Source organism: Alosa pseudoharengus, unplaced genomic scaffold (genome assembly GCF_046254945.1).
Source record: "Alosa pseudoharengus isolate Yale_2024_CS ecotype anadromous, Long Island Sound unplaced genomic scaffold, YU_APseudo_1.1 YU_APseudo_1.1_scf_4, whole genome shotgun sequence".
Lineage (NCBI taxonomy): Eukaryota > Metazoa > Chordata > Actinopteri > Clupeiformes > Clupeidae > Alosa > Alosa pseudoharengus.
The window spans coordinates 34812987-34832716 of NW_027468774.1; the positions used below are offsets into that span (position 1 = coordinate 34812987).

At 42.9% G+C, this 19730-nt stretch overlaps 3 protein-coding genes across 4 annotated transcripts; 2 read left to right on the top strand and 1 right to left on the bottom strand.

Annotated features, from left to right (window-relative positions):
- Positions 1 to 2177: 2177 nt before the first annotated feature.
- Positions 2178 to 10922, top strand: rbsn (rabenosyn, RAB effector). Its single transcript, XM_076266011.1, has 12 exons — positions 2178 to 2266; positions 3131 to 3431; positions 3735 to 3866; positions 4210 to 4310; positions 4397 to 4442; positions 5656 to 5817; positions 6116 to 6381; positions 6658 to 6728; positions 6908 to 6994; positions 7090 to 7192; positions 8006 to 8110; positions 8239 to 10922. The coding sequence occupies exons 2-12, from the start codon at positions 3269 to 3271 to the stop codon at positions 9310 to 9312; spliced, it is 2310 nt and encodes a 769-aa protein (XP_076122126.1). The 5' UTR covers positions 2178 to 2266; positions 3131 to 3268; the 3' UTR covers positions 9313 to 10922.
- Positions 10923 to 11037: 115 nt separating this feature from the next.
- Positions 11038 to 12976, bottom strand: mrps25 (mitochondrial ribosomal protein S25). The gene is made up of 4 exons (XM_076266016.1): positions 12731 to 12976; positions 12043 to 12149; positions 11749 to 11836; positions 11038 to 11319 (listed from the first exon to the last, which is right to left on the bottom strand). The coding sequence occupies exons 1-4, from the start codon at positions 12964 to 12966 to the stop codon at positions 11133 to 11135; spliced, it is 618 nt and encodes a 205-aa protein (XP_076122131.1). The 5' UTR covers positions 12967 to 12976; the 3' UTR covers positions 11038 to 11132.
- Positions 12977 to 13068: 92 nt separating this feature from the next.
- On the top strand, positions 13069 to 19549 carry aaas (achalasia, adrenocortical insufficiency, alacrimia). 2 transcript variants are annotated; one of them, XM_076266012.1, is made up of 17 exons: positions 13069 to 13331; positions 13845 to 13976; positions 14066 to 14193; positions 14272 to 14327; positions 14442 to 14533; positions 14638 to 14684; positions 14875 to 14973; positions 15396 to 15539; positions 16959 to 17079; positions 17463 to 17587; positions 17680 to 17740; positions 18090 to 18180; positions 18322 to 18394; positions 18510 to 18577; positions 18912 to 18993; positions 19134 to 19218; positions 19339 to 19549. In XM_076266012.1, exons 2-17 carry the CDS (start codon positions 13866 to 13868, stop codon positions 19477 to 19479), a joined length of 1524 nt encoding a protein of 507 aa, XP_076122127.1. In that variant the 5' UTR covers positions 13069 to 13331; positions 13845 to 13865; the 3' UTR covers positions 19480 to 19549. The 2 variants fall into 2 exon arrangements, with proteins under 2 accessions (XP_076122127.1, XP_076122128.1); XM_076266013.1 differs by having other exon boundaries at positions 13851 to 13976.
- Positions 19550 to 19730: the final 181 nt, after the last annotated feature.

Sequence of the window (19730 nt, forward strand, 5' to 3'; positions counted from 1 at the left end):
GACGCAAATGTAATTTTGTAATAATTTGTAGCAATAATCTTGATGTGGGTCTGGCTCGTCAGGCTAATCATGAACATGAAAAATGGGGCTAGAAATATATAACAGCAGTGGGCGGCAGTGGCTCAGGAGGTAGGAGTTGTTAAGGAACCAGGTTGCAGGTTTGAGACCAGTTCCTCCTGACAAAACACTTAACCCCAAAAGTGCTGCTGATGTGCCAGTTGGTGCCCTGCATGGCAGCCTTGGGCATTGGTGTGTGTGTAATACAAATTGATTATATAAATAACCAATATAAATGCAGTTTGTTAAACAGTACATCTATAAGTTTAGTTGTATACACCTAGTTTACTACTTTTTACTTAAAATATGTATAAGAAACTAAAATGTGCTAGAAGAATATAACTATTTTCACTAGTTTACTTATACCTAGTTCTCATTACTTACGAGTTTACTAAACTGATGGGCCAATTTAGTCAAAATAAGTAACATACATATATAGTACATAAGTGATAAAATTAACTTTAAGTATATCTTTTTTGGTAAGGGATAGCACTCCACATCATCGCTGGAAACAACAAACTGGACTTCAAGCAACTTGGATTATGTGCCTCTCCACTTCTCCAGACTCTCGGGACCTTGATGGACCCTGATATCCAAATGCTAAATTTGTTTTTATGTGAAAAGAGGAGTTTGGATCATTGAATAACGGTCCAGTTCTGTCTCTCCTTAGCCTAGGTAGGACACTCTAATCTTGTCTCTGATTCGGAGTAGCTTGACACTAAGTGCCACTTGCCCATTTCCCTGACACGTCTGTGCATGGTGGCACAGAGACTCCAGACTCCTTGTTGCTTGCACACCTTTTCCTACCACACTTTTCCCTTCCAGACAACTTTCCAAGAATATGCTTTGAGCACTATTACAAAGCTGAAGCGCTTGATAGAGCTATACCCATGGGCCTTCTTTTCTTTGATTGTCTAACCCAGTGTTTTTCAACCACTGTGCCGGGGCACACTAATGTGTCGTTAGAGATCATCAGGTGTGCTGCAGAAAATTACCTAAATGTCACTCACTGGTCCAGAAAAGCAACTGTTGCATCAAATAATTTATAACCACATGCTCTCATTGATTGTATTTTTGCACTATTTGTGGTATGCAGGCATTGTACAACGGGGGCCCCATATCCTGTATTCACAGAATCCTCACATATCCCGTTCATAACAACAATTAAATTAGATATAGTCACCTACAAATGAAACAGAGGGCGCTTGTTTTATTGAGCAGGTCTTGCATAGAAGCCATAATAAGGCGATATCTGTGTATTATTTGAAATTTTAGGCTATGGTATGTTTATTTTTTCTTCACACAGGATGTTAGTGTGCCATGGGACATTGTCAAAAGTGTGCCGTGGCACAAAAAAGGTTGAAAAACACTGGTCTAACCCACTGTAAAGCGCCATGAGACATGTGTAATGTTTTGGCGTTAGAAGTTCAATTAAATTGAAATTGATCAGCTGGAGACTTCGCTCACTGCCATGCACAACGGACAGACTGAGGAAGTAATTTGTCCCCAGGGCCATTGAACAATGCTTCACTAAAGGAAAAGTCTGTCTGCCTCTCCACCTTCTCCATGACTGACTGTCCACTGGCCTACTGTTTTTACTGCTGAACTGTTTACAGGCTATATTAGCACATAAACATACATAAATAAAGGATTGTGGCCGTACTTAATACTTGACCAATGGCTGTAACCCTAATACTTCAACCTATTCTTGCACTGATATAGTTTTTTTATTACTTTGTCTACATTATTCTCTTATATGTCCATATTTATTTTATGCTGGTCTCTAGACTTTATTCTTGCACTGTTGCACTGTTGGACTTAGTTATTTGCACCATCACCATGACACTCACTCTCATAGAGCACCTTACCATGCATACAGAATGCAGGCTCAGTCCCTGCCCTAGCTTTCAAGTTTTGCCCCTTTCAAACAGACAGTAAAAGATAGAGTCAGAGCCCGTGGACTTATCCCTTATTAGACAATCTCTGATAGAGGTTTCAAACATAGACAGTAAAAGGTTTCAAACCGGGCGGGCGCCTAGCTAATCACATGACCGGGATGGGCCTTGATCACGTGATCCACCGTGTGATGAGCAGGCATTCTCTGAGCAGGCTGAGATGTAACCTTTCACCCGTGGAGGGAGTACCTTCACAGCTGGGAATTTAAAGCACTGTGAAAGAAACGTACGAAAGAAACGTTTAACTACAAACTGTAAGTTTATTCAAATAAGTTGCCCTTTCGCCCTAAGAGGGTTGACAACAGTATTTGTTAAATTGACTAGCTTACATTAGCCATAGCCCTTTCAGATGGTCTTTTGTTAGGGTGTTGTGATGGGATGGGTCTCTTCTGTAGCTAGCTATGTCGTTAGCTAGCTAACAGCTAACCTTAGCGGCTTACATCTATTTTTTGCGCATTTCTTTTTTTTAATAATTCGGTGTTTAAAACGTCATTTAGCGGTGGTATTCGGGATAGGAAGGCTTCATGTGACGTTTGGCTATGAGTAACGTTTGTTTTGATCGTTAGCCGGTTGGAACATAGTTGCACATAATGCACATGAATGCATTGCGTCCCTGGTAAGCTAACCCCTTGTATTGCGGCTAGAATATGATTGTTGTGCAGTCTACCCACGCACATTTGCTATATCAGATGTGAATTTTCGTGGTTCCTAGACTACAAACTCGTCTGTGAAGATTATTTTAGGGGATTTACCTCAGCTTAATTGCATCATTAACTAGCTTACCTTGTACTCAAATGACGTTACCAACACCAATTACATGTTAGTATGCATTTCCCATCTGAATGTTTCCAGTTCATTCATCACAGCTCGTCGTTCACCGACGCACCGTGTTATAAAAATCGTACGAAAAAATATTGATGTACTTGATGGGATGTTATTCATCTCTAGCCTGGGGTAACCCAGACGAACCTTCCCATTCTCAATGTCAATCAGTTTGGTGTTAGCCAGGCTAAATCAGTAATCTCTATAATGCTGAATTGCAATGCTCTCAACAAGAAAATCTTGATATCCTAGTCGTAAGGTAAAATTATGTGCTTTTGCTTTTATGTGAATTACAGGCTTCCGCCCTGGGATGCAATGGAGGAGTTGGGGGGTAAGTTGCCCCAAATGTCAGGTGCAGCATGAATGACTGAGGCCTTGTTCTTCTAGCACTTTCAACTCTAGTCTACCCCATTTGCCTCACGTTGGCTGTGCCCATGGCATCCAGTTATCCTCCTCCATTGGAGGGTTCTGTGGAGGTAAAGGAGGGCTTCTTGTGTCCGCTATGCCTGAAGGACCTGCAGTCCTTTTACCAGCTGCAGGACCACTATGAGGAGGAGCACTCGGGAGAGGAGCGACATGTACGTGGTCAGATAAAAAGTAAGTGACCACACTGGCTGCGTTCTTGAGTCTTGTGCATTTCACCTACCTTATTTACTCCCCACATATGCTCACTATCTCATACATACTGTATGTAACACTTGCCGCTCTGTACATTAATGAGTTTCTTTAGACATCACTGCTTTCACTGTCTTGGTATTTCAATATGTATTCTACAGGAGTGTCAGCATGTCTGACCTTTTTTGTCTAAACCATGGTCATTTACTCCAAAGTGAAGAGTGCATGCATTGGTTTCACTGACGGCAAGTGGTTGAGCTTTCAGCTGTCCCTGTATCTTAACAGGTCTGGTGCAGAAGGCCAAGAAAGCCAAAGACAAGCTGCTTAAGCGGGATGGAGAGGAGAGGAATGAGACCAGCTATGAATCTTTTTATTACGGGGGAGTGGACCCATACATGTGGGAACCACAGGAGCTTGGTGAGTCTCCAGGCAGTTTTCCCACAGCTGGGGAAATGATGACAAATGGAAATAATGATTGTGGAAAATGAAATGATCTGGGCAGAGGCCCTAAATATGATCCTGTAACTCAGCAGGCAGAGCAAGCTAAAGGCTTGTGTTTGAGTACTGACTGTATATCAGGAAAATGTACTGTAAACCTTAAATGTTAAACATTAGTTTCAGATATGTAATAATGTCATGATGAACAAACAGGTCTTTTTTTATGTTGTTTACATCCTTGATGCAGTGTATCATGACAAACTTGGTTCAGAGTATGACTTAATACTATCCTATATGCTATATAATATATTTTGGCTTTCAGGAGCTACCAGGAGCCATGTAGACTTTTTCAAAAAACACAGAGCTGAAAGGATTGACCACTATGTGGTTGAAGTTAATAAACGCATCATCCGACTAGAGAAGGTAAAGGAAACAAAAAAAGTGGATGGCTTGACTTGTTAGTCATTCTGAAACACTGTCTGAGACATATTTGTTTTTTATTTTTTCAGCTAACATCTTTTGACAGGACCAATATGGATGCAGGAAAAATCAGAGGTGGGGTAACAATTATCCTGAAAAAAAAATGCATCATAATAGACAAATTTTTACTAAGAACTCTATGAATGTTGTTAATTAGTTAGTGTAAACCATTTCATCCTCTTAACTGTATACTATTGTCTACACTGCACTATATGCCTTATACTGTTTATGCACCACCTGCCTATACTGTGTATCACATTGCACTTTTCTGCTTTTTTGCACTTCTGGTTAGACGCAAACTACATTTCGTTGTCTCTGTACTTGTATTCTGCACAATGACTATGAAGTTGAATCTAATCAAATAAAAGGGACACCAGGCAACGTTTTCGTGTTAATTAATCATCTTCATAAGTCGGTATAGGCAAAGTCCTTTTAGGCAAGTCCCTCCACTCGGCGGCCATATAGCAACGCTTTTTGGGCACTCATCGGGCATCCTCTTTGGCAGAAATGCGCGATTGGCTCAATGTATTCACATCACACCACATGATTGGCTCAATGTATTCACATGTCGACGTTTTGCCGAGGAAGGGGTGTGATATGTGTACACAAAGGCCATATTGCATACCACATGCATTTCTATGGAGGATTTTTTGAGTGCTGTGTCTCCTCATTAGAAAGTCTCTAGTATAGGTTAAATGACTCATTACAGGGCAAATGAAGACTCTCTCGTCCGCCCCTACTGCCTGTAGGAAGAATATCCCACTTGCAAGTTCAGTGTATCGTACCCGCCGACCTTCAGTCTCGCAAAGTCTCAGAGGTCGCGAGAAGCAGGATCAGTTTACATCCTGCATCCACAGCACAGAGGCAGGCTAACGAAACGCTAGCGATTGTTGCAAACGTGTGTATAATGGCAGAGCCAGCGAAGAAGCAGCGAAAACCCTTGACAGAAGATGCAAAGAAAATGAAAAGAGGTTCAGACCGAGCGAGGGCTCGCACACGTACAGACGCTAGGGGGAGTTTCATTTCATAGAGAAAAAGCATCAGGCTTGCCTGGTGTCCCTTTAAAAGGTTCTTTTGTCTGAAATATGCCTTATCCTCTTGTATAGTGAGTCTTTCATAGTAAGGAAACAACACTTTAGAGATCAATGTAATCATAGTACCGGTATGTATTGTATCAGTGCAATTACAATTGCAACTGAAACACTTGTATATGGTGCTGCACTATGGCCACACATTGGTGGCATCTTGGAGGTTCTTACATGCATGTGCATCTATGTTTGCTCCTCAGCACTTGAGAAATCTGTGGTGTCTTGGGTAAATGACTCGGATGTGCCCTTTTGCCCGGACTGTGGGGGCAAGTTCAACATCAGGAACCGCCGTCACCATTGCCGCCTGTGCGGTTCCATCATGTGCAGGAAGTGCATGGAATTTGTCACATTGCCATTAGCCTGTAAGCACTTAAATATTCTACACTCTGGTTAGTGTGAAAAGCATACGCCCTCACCATTAGCCTGTAAGCACTTGAATATTCTACACTCTGGTCAGTGTGAAAAGCATAGGCCCTCACCATTAGCCTGTAAGCACTTGAATATTCTACACTCTGGTCAGTGTGAAAAGCATAGGCCCTCATCATTAGCCACTTGGATATGACTGGACCAGCAAGCTAGAATTACACGGACGGAAGAACTCCAACATATGTCTCATATGTTTGTTTTTTTAATTATATATATATATATATATATATATAGACAAACTGACCAGCGGCACTCGCGAGGCCCTGAGTGCCCCAGCAGGCAGCCCTGGGCAGAAGGAGTCGTCTGGCTCTGGGGTCGCAGTGGTCCCGTCCCTCTCCCGGCGCGGCAGCATCAGCAGCCTGAGTTCGGTCAGCTCCGTGCTGGAGGAGCGTGACGACGACCGCATCCGCTGCTGCCACCACTGCATGGACACGCTGCTCAAGCGCCAGGAGAAGCTGGAGGAGAAGGACCACGTGCCCGACATCGTCAAACTCTATGAAGTACGTGCCCTGGGAATGCATGACATTTATCCTCGCACACATCAGCTTTATCATGAAAATCTAAATACCATCCCTGCCTTCGCCCACTACTGAACATCTTGTCTTCTTATGTAGACAGCTTAAAGTCCTCATCAGTCTCAAGTAAGATAGCATTTCTTAAGACCTTTTGAAATGCTTCCATTCCACCCACATATATTTCGAAAAGAACCTTTTTTCTGCTCTGAATGTTGATTCCTAACCTCTATGGCTTTGTCTTGATTTGTTGTGTCTATGTAGAAACTGAGGCTTTGCATGGACAAGGTCAATGAGAAGGCTCCCGAATACATCCGCATGGCCGAGTCCTTAAAGTGAGGCCCCTACCCAATATAATGGGAATCATGAAAATAATCTTGATGGCATACATGCATAAATTGACCAAAATGCATAAGTGGGCAATTGAATAATTAAGACACCCCTCATACTTTATGTAATGTAGTGTTTTCTGTAGACGGTGCTGTTTGTGACGTGTTTTGTTCTGTGCGTACAGTGCAGGAGAGACAACCTATAACCTGGACACAGCAGGTGGCCTCAGGATGGAGGTGCAGAAGTACTACGAGCTCATCGATGCTCTCAGGTGACCACTGTGCTTCCTCCACTACACGCTTGTGCTTCTTTCGAGTGCTACCCCACAGTGTACTAATACTGCTCTGCTCCCTTTGTGTGGAACAGTAAGAGGATTATGACACTTGGAGTAAAGGAGGAACCTCAACCTCATCCGAAGACTCTTCAGCTACAGAGGATGGTGCGCTACAGTGCCACGCTGTTTGTTCAGGTTAGTTACACATGAACATGCAGAGAAATGTGAGAGATTCACGCTTTTCTTTTTCTTCTTTTCCCTGCCTTTTAGATAGATTTATGTAGCGTGTCTCTCTCCAGTAGAGTTCCAGAAGTTGGTGTGGTCTTGGTAACTGTCCTCACCCAACTGAGGGTAGCCATTGCCTGACAGGATGTTTTTAAGTTGATTAGTATAGTTTGAAGTCGCATAATGTAGCCTCTTTAGTCTTATTTTATTGCTTTATTGCTCACTCTCACACAAACATGAAAACGAAGTTAGATAGATAGATAGATAGATAGATAGATAGATAGATAGATAGATAGATACTTTATTGAAGGGGAAATTCAGGGCGTCTCAGTAGCATACAGACATCACACACAACATGCACTTACAGCAGAAATGGTAAATATAAGTATAAGTATAAACATATAACCAACCTCCACTGTACAATAGAGACAGTAGGAGATATGAAAAACTAACAAAACTAAATACTAAATATACTATATAAATTAAATGTAAAAAGTGACAGGGCCTGTAGTTCTGTCTGCATGGTGAGGTGTTCAAGAGAGTGAGTGTCATGGTGAGGGTGCAAAAGTAGATCAACAATAGTCCTGTAGTTATGTGTGCATGGTAAGGTGCTCAAGAGAGTGAGTGTCATGGTGAAGGTGCAAAAAGTAGTCCAACATTAGTCCAACAGTGCAATAATAAGGTCTAGAGACCATCATAAATAATATGGACAAATAGGAGAGAAGGGAGATAGGAGAGAGATACGAGAGAAGTTTACTGTTTGATTCATGTATTGTTTTTCAGGAGAAGCTTCTGGGTCTCATGTCTCTGCCCACTAAGGATAAGTATGAAGAGCTGAAAGAAAAGCGAAGAGAGGAACAGGAAAGGAGACTGCAGCAGGAGAGACAGGTTGAGAAACACCCCATCATATACACACACACGCACACACACACAAATTGCAAGCAGGCCCTGTGCCTGCTAATAGTTTAACTCGCTCATCCAGAATGACTCATGCCTCAATTCTCCCTTCCACACAGGCTGCTCTTGAGAATCAGAAGCGTCGGTCGGAGTTAGACAGGACTCGTCCAGCCCCCAACACTAACGGAGAGGCTCCTGCCTCTGCGCGCTCTCCCCGCATGACCAAGGCGGTCGGCTGGCTGCCCTCGTCGGACGCGCTGCACACGCGCCAGCTGGACGACCCGCTGCTGCAGCAGATCGACAACATCCAGAGCTTCCTGCGGCAGGCGCGCGCGGCCGGCCGCACGGACGAGGCCACCGTGTTGGAGGAGAACCTGCGGCAGCTGCAGGACGAGTACGACCTCCAGCAGACCAGCCGCGCCATCGAGCTCTCCAAGAAGCTGGCCGAGGAGGAGAGCCTGCAGCAGGAGCAGCTGGAGCGCCTGGAGTGGAAAGAGAGGGCACACGGGGTGTGGAGGGACACCGAGGGATACGGAGAGGAGGAGGTGAGGAAGAAGGAGAAGGAGGAGGAGGAAGAAGAGAAGGAGGAAGATGAGGAGGACAAGCGCTACACCCTGGCCAGACTAAGCACTTCGCCGCCTAGAGCAACAACCATCAAGAGCTTCCCGCCCCTGGGCGAGTCTCCCCCGACCACATCCGAACAGCCCCCGTCACTCAACCCCTTTGACGAGGAAGACTCCACCCCGGTGGAAGAGGACGATTCCAACCCCTTCGCTGAGGACATCCAGAGAGAACAGAAGGCAGCCACGGCCAATGGGAAAAAGGAGTACAACCCCTTTGAGGAGGAAGAGGAGGGCGTGGTGGATGAAGGAGCTGAGACCACGCGGGAAAGTCCAGCGGGTAGAAACCCCTTTGAAGAAGATGCGGACGGTGATGCAAGGAACCCGTTTAATGAGGGGACGGCTGGCACGCCACCTGGAGCGTCCAAAAATCCTTTTGATGACGATGAGGATGATGCCTCGGTGGCGTGCGAAATCATAGAGGAGGAGCTGTTACGGCAGCAGATTGACAACATCCGCGCTTACATTTTTGACGCCAAACAGAATGGACGTGCAGACGAGGTGGAGCTGCTGTCTGAGAACCTGCGGGAGCTGCAGCGCACACTGCAAGAACAAAAGAGGAAAGCACGCTAAACAACCCCCCCCTTTTTCTTTTTTCCTCTCACTTTTCTCGATCCCTCTCCCGTCACTCCATCCGTCCTGCTTTTCTGTCTTACAAGCAGTATTTTGCAGTATTTCTTAATTTGTCTCCCAACAGCAGGACCGTTTGATGTGCGTTCACTTGTGTCCTGTTTCTCTCTCTCCAGGACATCCTTGGATGGGGAGAACTCATACATACATACATACATACATACATACATACATACATACATACATACACACACACTTAGAGCTAAACTGATGGATAGGACTTTCAGGTTTTATATTGAGTTCAACCTAAGTTGACTGAAACTGAATGTGGAGAGGCCTGATCTCCCACGGCTATCCCCAAATCAAGTCTCATTCTGCTTCATTACGGCAGACTCAAGTACCAGAAGGCTCTTCCTGAGATACCAGAGGGCAAAATGGACAGTCCAAACTGTGAGAAGGTATTTATGTGGAACTGCAGTCAGCCGACAACTTGAACAACAATCCTTTTACTGCTTCACTGTCCGTCAACTCTGTGGCTACCAGGGTCCCTCCATTAATAGCCTTGAGGGGCAAATATATTTATATTTGCACTCTCCCCACCAATGAAAATAAGATAACTTGTATGAGAATCTAGCTCTACTTGGTAGTAACGTGATTTCTGCTACACCAACCTTAAATTGCACCATATCCTTTAAGTCATAGCCTTAATACAGATGGTTCAACTTCCAGGTTGGTCAGTGTTACAGTTGAACTCTGCCAGCACCTGAGGATTTTTCAGATCAGCACTCGGGGCAGCCCTTGACCCCCTGGCTTTGAGACCCAGTTGCAACAATTTGCCATAAAGCACTTTTTAAACGCTGAAGGTCAGCTCAGTTTGCATTATCTTTCCCCCCAAAAAAGACAGGAATTTCTTACCAAAGGAATGTTTTGGTACTTCCTGTGCAATTCAGTCATATGTACAGTACATAGGGTATGTACTTTGTGAACGAATGAGTGTGTATTGTTACAGACTAGTTCACAAAATGAAATCTAAGATTGAAAGTGAAATGTGTAACTGATGAGGCACTGCTCCTAGCATTCATATGGTTCTCATGAGTTCCTGCCATGCATCACTAGTCATACGCTAACATGCACTTTGCCTGTACCTGAACCTACACAATATATGTCATGATCCTCACTGACCTACACTTGCAGTCCACTGGGGTTGACATTTAGCCTTCTTCCACAAAGGAGCCAAGAACCACTCTTAACACAATGCAAGTGCTTATTCGCCCACAGGGATAGCCATATCATGCAGACACTACACCAGTCCAGTGCTAAGTATTATCATGTATACTGTCGGATTAAAGTTTGCTCTAATTTACAGATTTTACTTAAGAACAATGTTAAGGTTGACATTTTGTCTCAAGCTGGAATAGTATTGTCTTTCGTCACCAGTGTACATTGTACAGCGTTGCTTGGTGCAACTTTAGGAGTCAGCACTTTCATGGGGCACCTATATAACTGGTGCACTGAGTGACTAATTTAGTAGCTTTTGGACAATGTTGCCTGCTCTCCTGTGTTGATGTCAGGAGTATGTTGTAACTCTGCACTAATAAAATTACATGTGAAGAAATGCCTACCATGTAGTTTTGTTAAGTCTTATTGAAGTAATTAAACTAGCATTATGCATCGGTTTTAGCTTGAAAGTAATCAGAAGGTGAAAAAAACTGACAAAGAAAGGTTAAATATGTTCAGACTATTTATTTTACAAAATACACAAATACAATATTACAGGGCCAGGATTTCATTCTTCATACATTTATACGTCTCATTCACTCTTCTCAGTCTTGTGAATTAGCTGCCATCTGTGCCCGGTATTTGCCGGTCATCTCTTTGGGCAAAGGTACCAGGCCGGGGTGAGGCACCTGGCCCTCCACCTCACTTATACACTCCTTCAAACAGTACTTCTTTGGGCCAAAATTAGCTGGGTTGGCAGACTCTTGTCGAGCTTCAGCCTGCAGAACCGCACTGAAATGGCACAAGATTGACAAGACACTCAGTGTCTGCATATTTCATATGAAACTCACAATTTACTACAGACTAGCCAACGACCCATGTATCTACAGAGACATTACCCCATTTAGTCTGTCAATAGCTGTAGCCAATAAAATATTTGCTGTTGTGGACCATACAATATACTATACAGTCGGGCAAGTGGTGAAAGACTACACGTAGAAACCCACTCTTAAACATTAATACAAAAAGAATACAGATTTCATTCCATATTGATGCATGTTTAATGTTCAGAAGAATTCTGAATGTTCTTGTACAGAAACTTCTTTTACACTTAATTGAAATACCAAGTGAAATGTATAGAGCAAAGTAAACATGCCCAATTTACTTGTAACATTCAGCAAATATTGGTTTGAGTTGATGAAAAAATAATTAGTTACATACTCTGATTTTCCAAGAATCTTCCTGACATGCTGGGTAATATCTTTATAGTCTTTTCCTTCCACGTCCACCAGCACCTGTTCCCCATCATCTGCTCAAAACAATTACCAAATAAAAAATCAACATGTTGACATAAACTATAAGGCATTGTGACTGTGTGATAAGAAATGTATAAAGTAAGTAAATAAAACCTTAAAATCTTAAGACCCTAAATAACCTTTTTAGATTATACCATCATATTCCATCATCATGTCCTTCGTCTAAAAGCACTATCTGGCTGGGAAATATGATTCTTACCCAAGTAAAATTTCAGGAAGGGCGACGGCGTCATATTCTTGAACATCACAACTTGCAACCATGGGTTTTTATATTGTATCTGGGGCACGTTGAAAAACACGAACTTTCTATAAAGTAGAATGCAAATGAATTACAGACTTTAACCAACCATAGTGCATTAAGTTCGTACAACTTTCGTACAACTAGTTATAGATTTGCGTCCACCGGTTCTCAGTTCCAAATCAGTAATTTCCACGCGTTGTCCTACTCTGGTAACCCACTCAAAAGTCAAATGATATGCTGTGTTTACACTGCTGATCTGCCGTATCACCAATATTTGCTTGAATTTCCCCTAGGGATCAATAAAGTATCTATCTATCTATCTATATCACAAAGTCGGATGAAATTATGAAAAGAGTATGAAAAAATGCCCGGACGTAAATCTATAACGTTACAAATATTACAACAGTTGAATTTGTTATGGAACACAAATCCAATGCACGCTGCAGCAGACAGCAAGGGTAACGTTAGCGCAGGCATCCCTTGATTAGATGACAGTAACTTTATCAACATTGACGGGACTTGAGATGGGACTGGTAGGGGAACGAATGTGATAACTTGGTGCTTAACAGTGGCATTAATGAAACTTTCAAATCTGTTTCTCGAGTGTAGGCTATGTGAACGCTGATAGCCGTAGACAGCAACTGACCTTGCTCCATCGCTGAGTTCTCCATGCGTGTTGTAATTCACCGTCATAATCTTGACGGCATTTTTAAAGACGATGTCACCCTTTTGAAGATACTGTAAGGTTCTCCGAATCGGAAACCTGCCTTTCATAGGCATATTTGCAAGTCTGTTAACGACGTTAATATCACCCTTATCATCAAAGTCGTGTATATTTTGGATGCTTTCAGAGACGGGCTCTGATGCTTTGACTTTTACCATAGAATTTCTGCTAGTTCCGTTTCTTTATGATGCAGTGGTAACTTACTTTGCAAACAGCTAGCGACCTCCAGCGAGTTGGAGGTTCGCTGTTTTCTAACCTGCTCGAACATTCGCCCTGAACACATTTCTCAATCGAATCTCTTTTTAAATCTCGTTTGATTGCTCTCATTCCGAACGCCAAAAGTCACACTCCACTTTTTAATAGCTGAATTTATCCACTCCTCTCACACAGACGGGATGGCTGAAAATATTTTTAAACACGCCCTCTTGCGTTCTTGAGATCTGGTACTATTTGTCCCATCGGTATCACCGTACCGTACAGTTCGGCGGGAGCACTTCTGTTTGGATACTGTAGCACATTTAAGGTAATAACTACTTTCAAAACATATTTCTCTTCTTTATTTTTATGAAACCAGCTAAACAATGTGTAAGGTTAACCATATTCCAACATTTGCGTTAACTGACAAATGGCTGAAGTTTTGTTTCATTGGCACCAACACATGAGCTGCTGGTCAAATGTTGATCTGATTATGTTTGCTCGTGCATTGTGTGTTGTTGACATGCTACATGATTGCAGTATATAATTGATTAAATTGGAAACAGATGTGTTTCTCTTCCTGTGCTCCTCTTTGGGCTTGGGCTAGGCTTAGGTAGAGGTGATATGTAACGTTTACGTTATACGTTAGCCAACTTAACGTAGTTAACAGTTAGCCTACAGTCTGGTTGGTAACTTGCTGTTTACTTTACTGGCATGTGAAACGCAGATAATGGTAACGTTAACGCCGAGCTTTGCAGGTTTGTTAAACTGCACGACATGTTAAAGGTAAACTGCGTCTATGAAAAGACCAAGCTGATCAAAAGTGATCCCAATGTGCTAGCTACAGGTGGAGTGTTTCGCTATGTGCTCTCTTGCCTTGTTTCCACCACCTCTTGCTGACGGAGAAGTGACACTGTACGAGGCCAACAATGAGCTGGTGTCTGGGTCCTCTCCAAGCAGTTATCCAAAGCAGGTGAGTTGTCATTCAAATATGGCAATAATGGTAATATCTAGTATCCGCAGCATCGTTTGCCATTTGTTGACACATTCTCTGTTTGACAGATGTGGGATCCACCGAGCTTGAACTTCCCACGTGAATCTCTAAAGCCCCACAGTCGTCCCGAGAGCAGCAGTAAAACAGCCTTTCTTGACCACCGAGACACACTCTGGATGAGGAGTGCCGGGGCCTGGTATGTATAGAACATTTTGCAATCCTCTGTCACCCTCTCATCTTGGCTCTTTATTTCAGTGTGGTATTTGTCCAACAGGCGTGATGCTGGGCTGGCAGGACTACTGGATGAAATCACCAATAGTGCAGAGGAGGGTACGTGTTTCTGTTTCTGCTGTCCATAGCTCTGAAATATGGTGCACAAATAACACAGTCTTTGTATTCAAGGTTATCTAATGTTTCAGCTGTTTCGACTTGTGTTTTGAACAGTCCCCAAGTGGTTGAGTATGAGCTCGGGCTGTGTGCTGGCTCTGCTTCGCTATATATCCTCATTTCATGGCTCACTATTCCCACATCTTACTGTAAGTAGCTTTCCATTTTTATCACACCCTACCCCCATCCAACATGTATGTAGTGTATGCCCTATAATGTCAGACATAGTATTAATAACCATGCAATTCTACAGCTGAGCAGTGAGGACATGGTGGCAGAGTTTTCACAAGTGCTGGACTGGTAAGTGTGAGTTTCAGTTTGGTGCCATTTAGAATGGCTTGATAAGAATAACATATTAAAGTACATCATTCCTCAACACTGAGTTCTTTGTGTGTGTGTAGTAGTAGTAGTAATAGTGTAGTAGTAATAGTGTTATACTGTGTTCTTGTTGCATAATCATTATCCTGAGCCTTGTGCTACCTTGTTACAGGTCAGATTGCACAGTGCGGGCCTTTGCCTGGCACCCTCACACTGACAAGTTTGCTGTGGCCCTGCTTGATGATTCCATCCGGATCCACAACTCCAAAAGGTGCTAGATCTCAGAGAGACAAATTCCAGTACACATTGTGTGAAACAGTCCTAGTAAAGAAAAATCGTGCGTTCCGTTTGTACCTGCTTGTGACAACCGGTAACTTGTGAAATTACGTAACTTCCTTGTTGTAACAACTCGCCGTGAACTGGGGGTCCTTTGTTTTGAGGAGTTTGGGGGGAGGGGGGAGGGGTCGTGCAGTCACAAATTAAGACATAAATAGTAAGCTTACGTCTGAATATGAGTATGACACTTTATTTTATAAGACTGATTTATAGATTTATCTATGGTGCAGATTGTAAAACTGCTTGACTCTCTGCCCCCTCATAATGAGACATACTAATCCCATTGTCTTTCTTTCCATGTCTCTCAATCCCCCCCCCCTCTTTCTCTGCCTCCATCCCTCTCTATCCCTCTCTCAGTGCGACAGCTCCCACTCTGAAGCACAGGCTGCAGCGGAGTGTGGCCGCCCTCCAGTGGAAGCCTCTCTGCGCTTCGGCATTGGCAGTAGCCTGCCACACCTGTTTGCTGGTCTGGCATGTAGACCCCACCTCCCTTTCCACACGGTGGGCAGTCACACCTACGTTACAACACGACTTAAGTACACATACACATATTAGGGGTGTAACGGTTCATGTATTCGTATTGAACCGAAACGGTACGGGCGTCACGGTTCGGTGCATGAAATTACACGGAGAATACACGGTATAAAAATACATAAAACTCGTGTGCGGATTAATTAATGTCATGCGCAATTACTGTTAAGTAGCGAGAGTTACGGGAGTTCTTTAGCGACACCTAACGCTAATCTGTAGCCTCGCCTTAGCTCTGAAGCTCTGATTGGCGCCTATGTTTTTTTTTGTCAGGTCGTCGGTCGAGTCCGTCAGTCATTAGCAGCACTAAGATTAGACCTACAAGAGTTAGAGGATCCGCTGGTCTCTTTAAGATCGCAAGTTTGAGAACTTCAGTTACAGTAACGTTAGTACAGGCGGAAGAGTGGTGGATAAGATGAAATTGTGTGTCGGCGTTGTTCAGCATTGGGTATGTGAGTGGAAAAAATGCTACACATATTCGAAGCCATCACCCAGATGATGTAGGCTACCAATCACTGAAACGAGGGGAAAGAAACTTCCCATGCGCTTCAGCAGCCTTTGGATACACATACAAATAGGGCCAAAACCTATGGCTTAAATTAAATGATTTCGTAATGACAGAAAGCTATGTAAATCGCGTGGTAATTACCTTTATGTTGGGGTAACTTGTAACTTCTCACATGAGGAGCTGGTAGTGTAAGTGCAGACAGTAAAATAAAGTGACAACGCTAACCAGGCTAATAAACAAACCATGCTACGGTGAGTTAACGTCAAAGGGCAAAGTCACGTGACTTCTAGTTGTAGTCTGTTTATGAAATGAAAGGAGCAATTTCGTTTTTAAAAAAAAGGCAAAATAGTGTGATATTTTCACAGTTAGTAGGCTAGATTATTACTTTACACACAATGAAAAATATTGAGGCAAATTGTAGACCCTTCCATATACAACTAAACACAGATGTTGAAGGTCTTGCTTAAGTGGATTTTTAAAAATCATTTTCTATGTAATTTGCACTTTCAGAAATAAGAGATGCTGTAGGCCTATTTTCAGTTTTATAGCTGATTGTCTTATTTTGTTTACAAGTTACAGATTGAGTCTGGGCACTTATTGTACTGTTTAGCCTACATCTTACACACTTCAGGCTGTTGCAGATAGCTCAGGGAAGAGACTGTATGACACTAGGTGGTACAGCCTGAGACATGTACAAAAAAAAATGCTTTCTGCATTTTTGTTTTGCTTTTCCCTCCATTGTACCGAACTCGTACCGAACCGTGATGTCCGAACCGAGGTATGAACCGAACCGTGACTTCTGTGTACCGTTACACCCCTAACACATATGCACACCCTATCTGTGAATCTCCCCTTATCTCACAGCAGTTCTCTCTCCCTGGTAGGCCATCGTCAGGGTGTGCACAAGTGTTGTCCCACCCTGGTCACTCTCCAGTCACATCGATTGCCTGGGCTCCCTCTGGCTCTCTCCTTGTGTCTGCCTCCCCAGTGGACACAGCCATGCTGGTACGGATACAGTTCTGTTCATATATTTCGATCGAGAAGTACAATCTCATCAGACCCCAGATTGTACACATTGTGCACGCAATATTTTAACAGGAAAATGTACCGGGTGTACGTACTAGCTACTGATGATATCTAAACACACACACAAACACACACACACACACACACACCACACAGACTTTTATCTAGAGATTGATTTGATATGCAAATCAATGGTATTTCCTCTTTCACTGACACTAACATAAGTCCATTCAGTGAGGAAATAATGGATTTATTCCTTCATTCATGTTTCTTAAACACATAACGGTACCTCCATTTGCTATTTCTCATATGTATGTTTGTTTGTGTATGCATGTACCATGTGTACCATGGTGAATGGTTAGGTGTGGGATGTTGCAGCGGAGAGTTGTGTTCCATTGCAGCGAGTGGGAGGGGGAGGTGTGACTTTCCTGTCCTGGGCACCGGATGGTGGCAGAGTGTTGGCAGCCACTCCCTCTGCCCTCTTCAGGTAAAGCCTCTGCCAGAATCATTCCATGTCCCCTAAGTGCCCTTCAGATATATGGCATGTGTTTTCAGGTAACTGTGTGTTTCTTCCCATAGGGTTTGGGAGACAAGGATGTGGACGTGTGAGAGATGGCCATGCTTAAAAGGCCGTTGTCAGGTGAATTTTATTAACATACACACATGCCATAGCTGTGTGATGGAGTGGTCTTTCACATGTAGATCAGGATCCAAATATGTAAGAATGTAAATTCAGTTTAAGACGCGTTTATAACAAAAGTCTATGAAATATATATATATATATATATGAAGAGAAAGTGTACTATTCTGTGCTGGTGACTTTTTTTTTTTGAGCAATTCTGAAGATAGAATTATATTTGCACTCTTACAATTGTGTTGTATAAATGTAAAACCTTTCTCTAGACAATAAAAAAAAGGTTTTATGAAAATGTTTTTTTTATGACAAATTGTATAAATCAGTCAATAAATTATTTCCCTCTCTCCGACAGTCTGGCTGTTGGAGTCCTGATGGCTCTCGTTTGTTGTTCAGCGTTCAGGGCGAGATGGTTATCTATGCACTCACCTTTACTGACTCACCAGGTATGCATCTCCCTTTCAAGTACACTATGGATACTTTTGTCTCTTCCACAACCTTTGAAGGTTAGACAAGATCTTACCCCTTGTGGTCAAGGAACAGCCACTCTGATAATGTGTATGTGTGAATGTATGCTTCTATTGCAGGAGGACCTAAAGCTGCAGCGGTTGTAGCTGATCTGTCTGAGACTACCTTTAACAGTCCAGACGGGGATATTATGTAAGTGTGGGTGCATGTGGTCACAAAAAGATGGCAGATGAGACAATAAATATGAGTCTGAGTGTGTAAAAGAAAGGGTCTTCACTTAAAGTGATGTATGCTTTTGGATTGGCAGAGTTGGAGGAGAAGTGCAGTCACTTGCGTGGGATCCAAGAGGAGAGAGGCTCGCTGTGCTCCTGAAAGGTATCCCTCTCTAGAAGACCTGGTTGACAGCTTCTCTAACAAAGCCAAATGTAATGTTGGTACATTATGTCAAGGGTACAGTTTGGGGACCACTTTTTTGTAGGTTAAATTTGCTGCCAAGGAGACTGGCTGTTCTAAACCCCACCCATACCTTGACTAGCCCTATCAGTTCTTGATCTTTTTAAATCAATAGTTTGAGGTCTTCATTGACAAGACCTTGTCTTGGTTCAGAAATGGTAAACTTGCTTCCTTTCACAACTATGCTAGAATTCCCCATCAGATTAAGTGGTGATTAAATTTGTTTTTTTTTTAAGCCGTGATCTCTGGTTTACAGGGCATAAAAAGACAGAGGGGCGTCCAGCTGTGATAGCCGTTTTTAGGACCCGTACCAGCCCAGTGTTCGAGCTTCTGCCATGGTGGGTCAGCCCATTTCACACCTTATCCCATCCTCTTCCTAATGATGTATTTTACAATATATAAAACTTTTCACACATTACTAACTGGAGAATCATAATTTCATGTTGGTTGACTTTATATATGCTTTGTTACATTTCAGTGGGTTTGTACATGGAGAAGCAGGGGCTGAACCCAGACATATGCAATTCCACCCTCACTTTCAGCATGGGGCACTGCTGACGGTGGTAAGTAGTTTTGATATGAGGTTTGAGTCAGCATGCAATCTACCATGGTAACCTACAGTGAGATCAGCATCCTTCTGTGAGGTGACTGGCTGCATGACTGAATGTGGCTCTTTTTTTCAGTGCTGGTCCAGTGGAAAAATCTCCCATTTGCCCTTCTACTTTGTGAGTGCAGGAGCTGCTCAACCCAGCCCACTGCCTCATCTCATAGGTCAGAGTGCTGACTACAGCTCGCATCAGCTCTACACTGAACAGTGCTCTTAAAAAAAACACACACACACAGCTGCCTCTGGACCTGCAATTATTTGTTTTGAAATAAATGTTATAAAGGATTTATCATTTCTTTGCTGTTCTTGAGAAATCCACATTTTAACAGACATACAACCACTGGTGTTTATTGGACAACATACTTTACTGTGAAAGACCTTTGTTTAGTGCAGAATATACCTTCATTGGCAAAAAACAATCCCATTGCTAAATAAGGGGGATAACAAAATTAAAATGCAGAGAATAAA

Coding starts and splice junctions, on each gene's coding strand:
- rbsn (XM_076266011.1), top strand. CDS start 3,269: ATGGCATCCAGTTATCCTCCTCCATTGGAGGGTTCTGTGGAGGTAAAG. Junction 3,432..3,734: donor TGTACGTGGTCAGATAAAAA/GTAAGTGACCAC, acceptor GTATCTTAACAG/GTCTGGTGCAGAAGGCCAAG. Junction 4,443..5,655: donor GGATGCAGGAAAAATCAGAG/GTGGGGTAACAA, acceptor TTTGCTCCTCAG/CACTTGAGAAATCTGTGGTG.
- mrps25 (XM_076266016.1), bottom strand. CDS start 12,966: ATGGTAAAAGTCAAAGCATCAGAGCCCGTCTCTGAAAGCATCCAAAAT. Junction 11,837..12,042: donor CTTCCTGAAATTTTACTTGG/GTAAGAATCATA, acceptor TGTTTTGAGCAG/ATGATGGGGAACAGGTGCTG. Junction 11,320..11,748: donor AAGATTCTTGGAAAATCAGA/GTATGTAACTAA, acceptor GTGCCATTTCAG/TGCGGTTCTGCAGGCTGAAG.
- aaas (XM_076266012.1), top strand. CDS start 13,866: ATGTGCTCTCTTGCCTTGTTTCCACCACCTCTTGCTGACGGAGAAGTG. Junction 14,685..14,874: donor TTTTCACAAGTGCTGGACTG/GTAAGTGTGAGT, acceptor ACCTTGTTACAG/GTCAGATTGCACAGTGCGGG. Junction 18,578..18,911: donor GCTCGCTGTGCTCCTGAAAG/GTATCCCTCTCT, acceptor TCTGGTTTACAG/GGCATAAAAAGACAGAGGGG.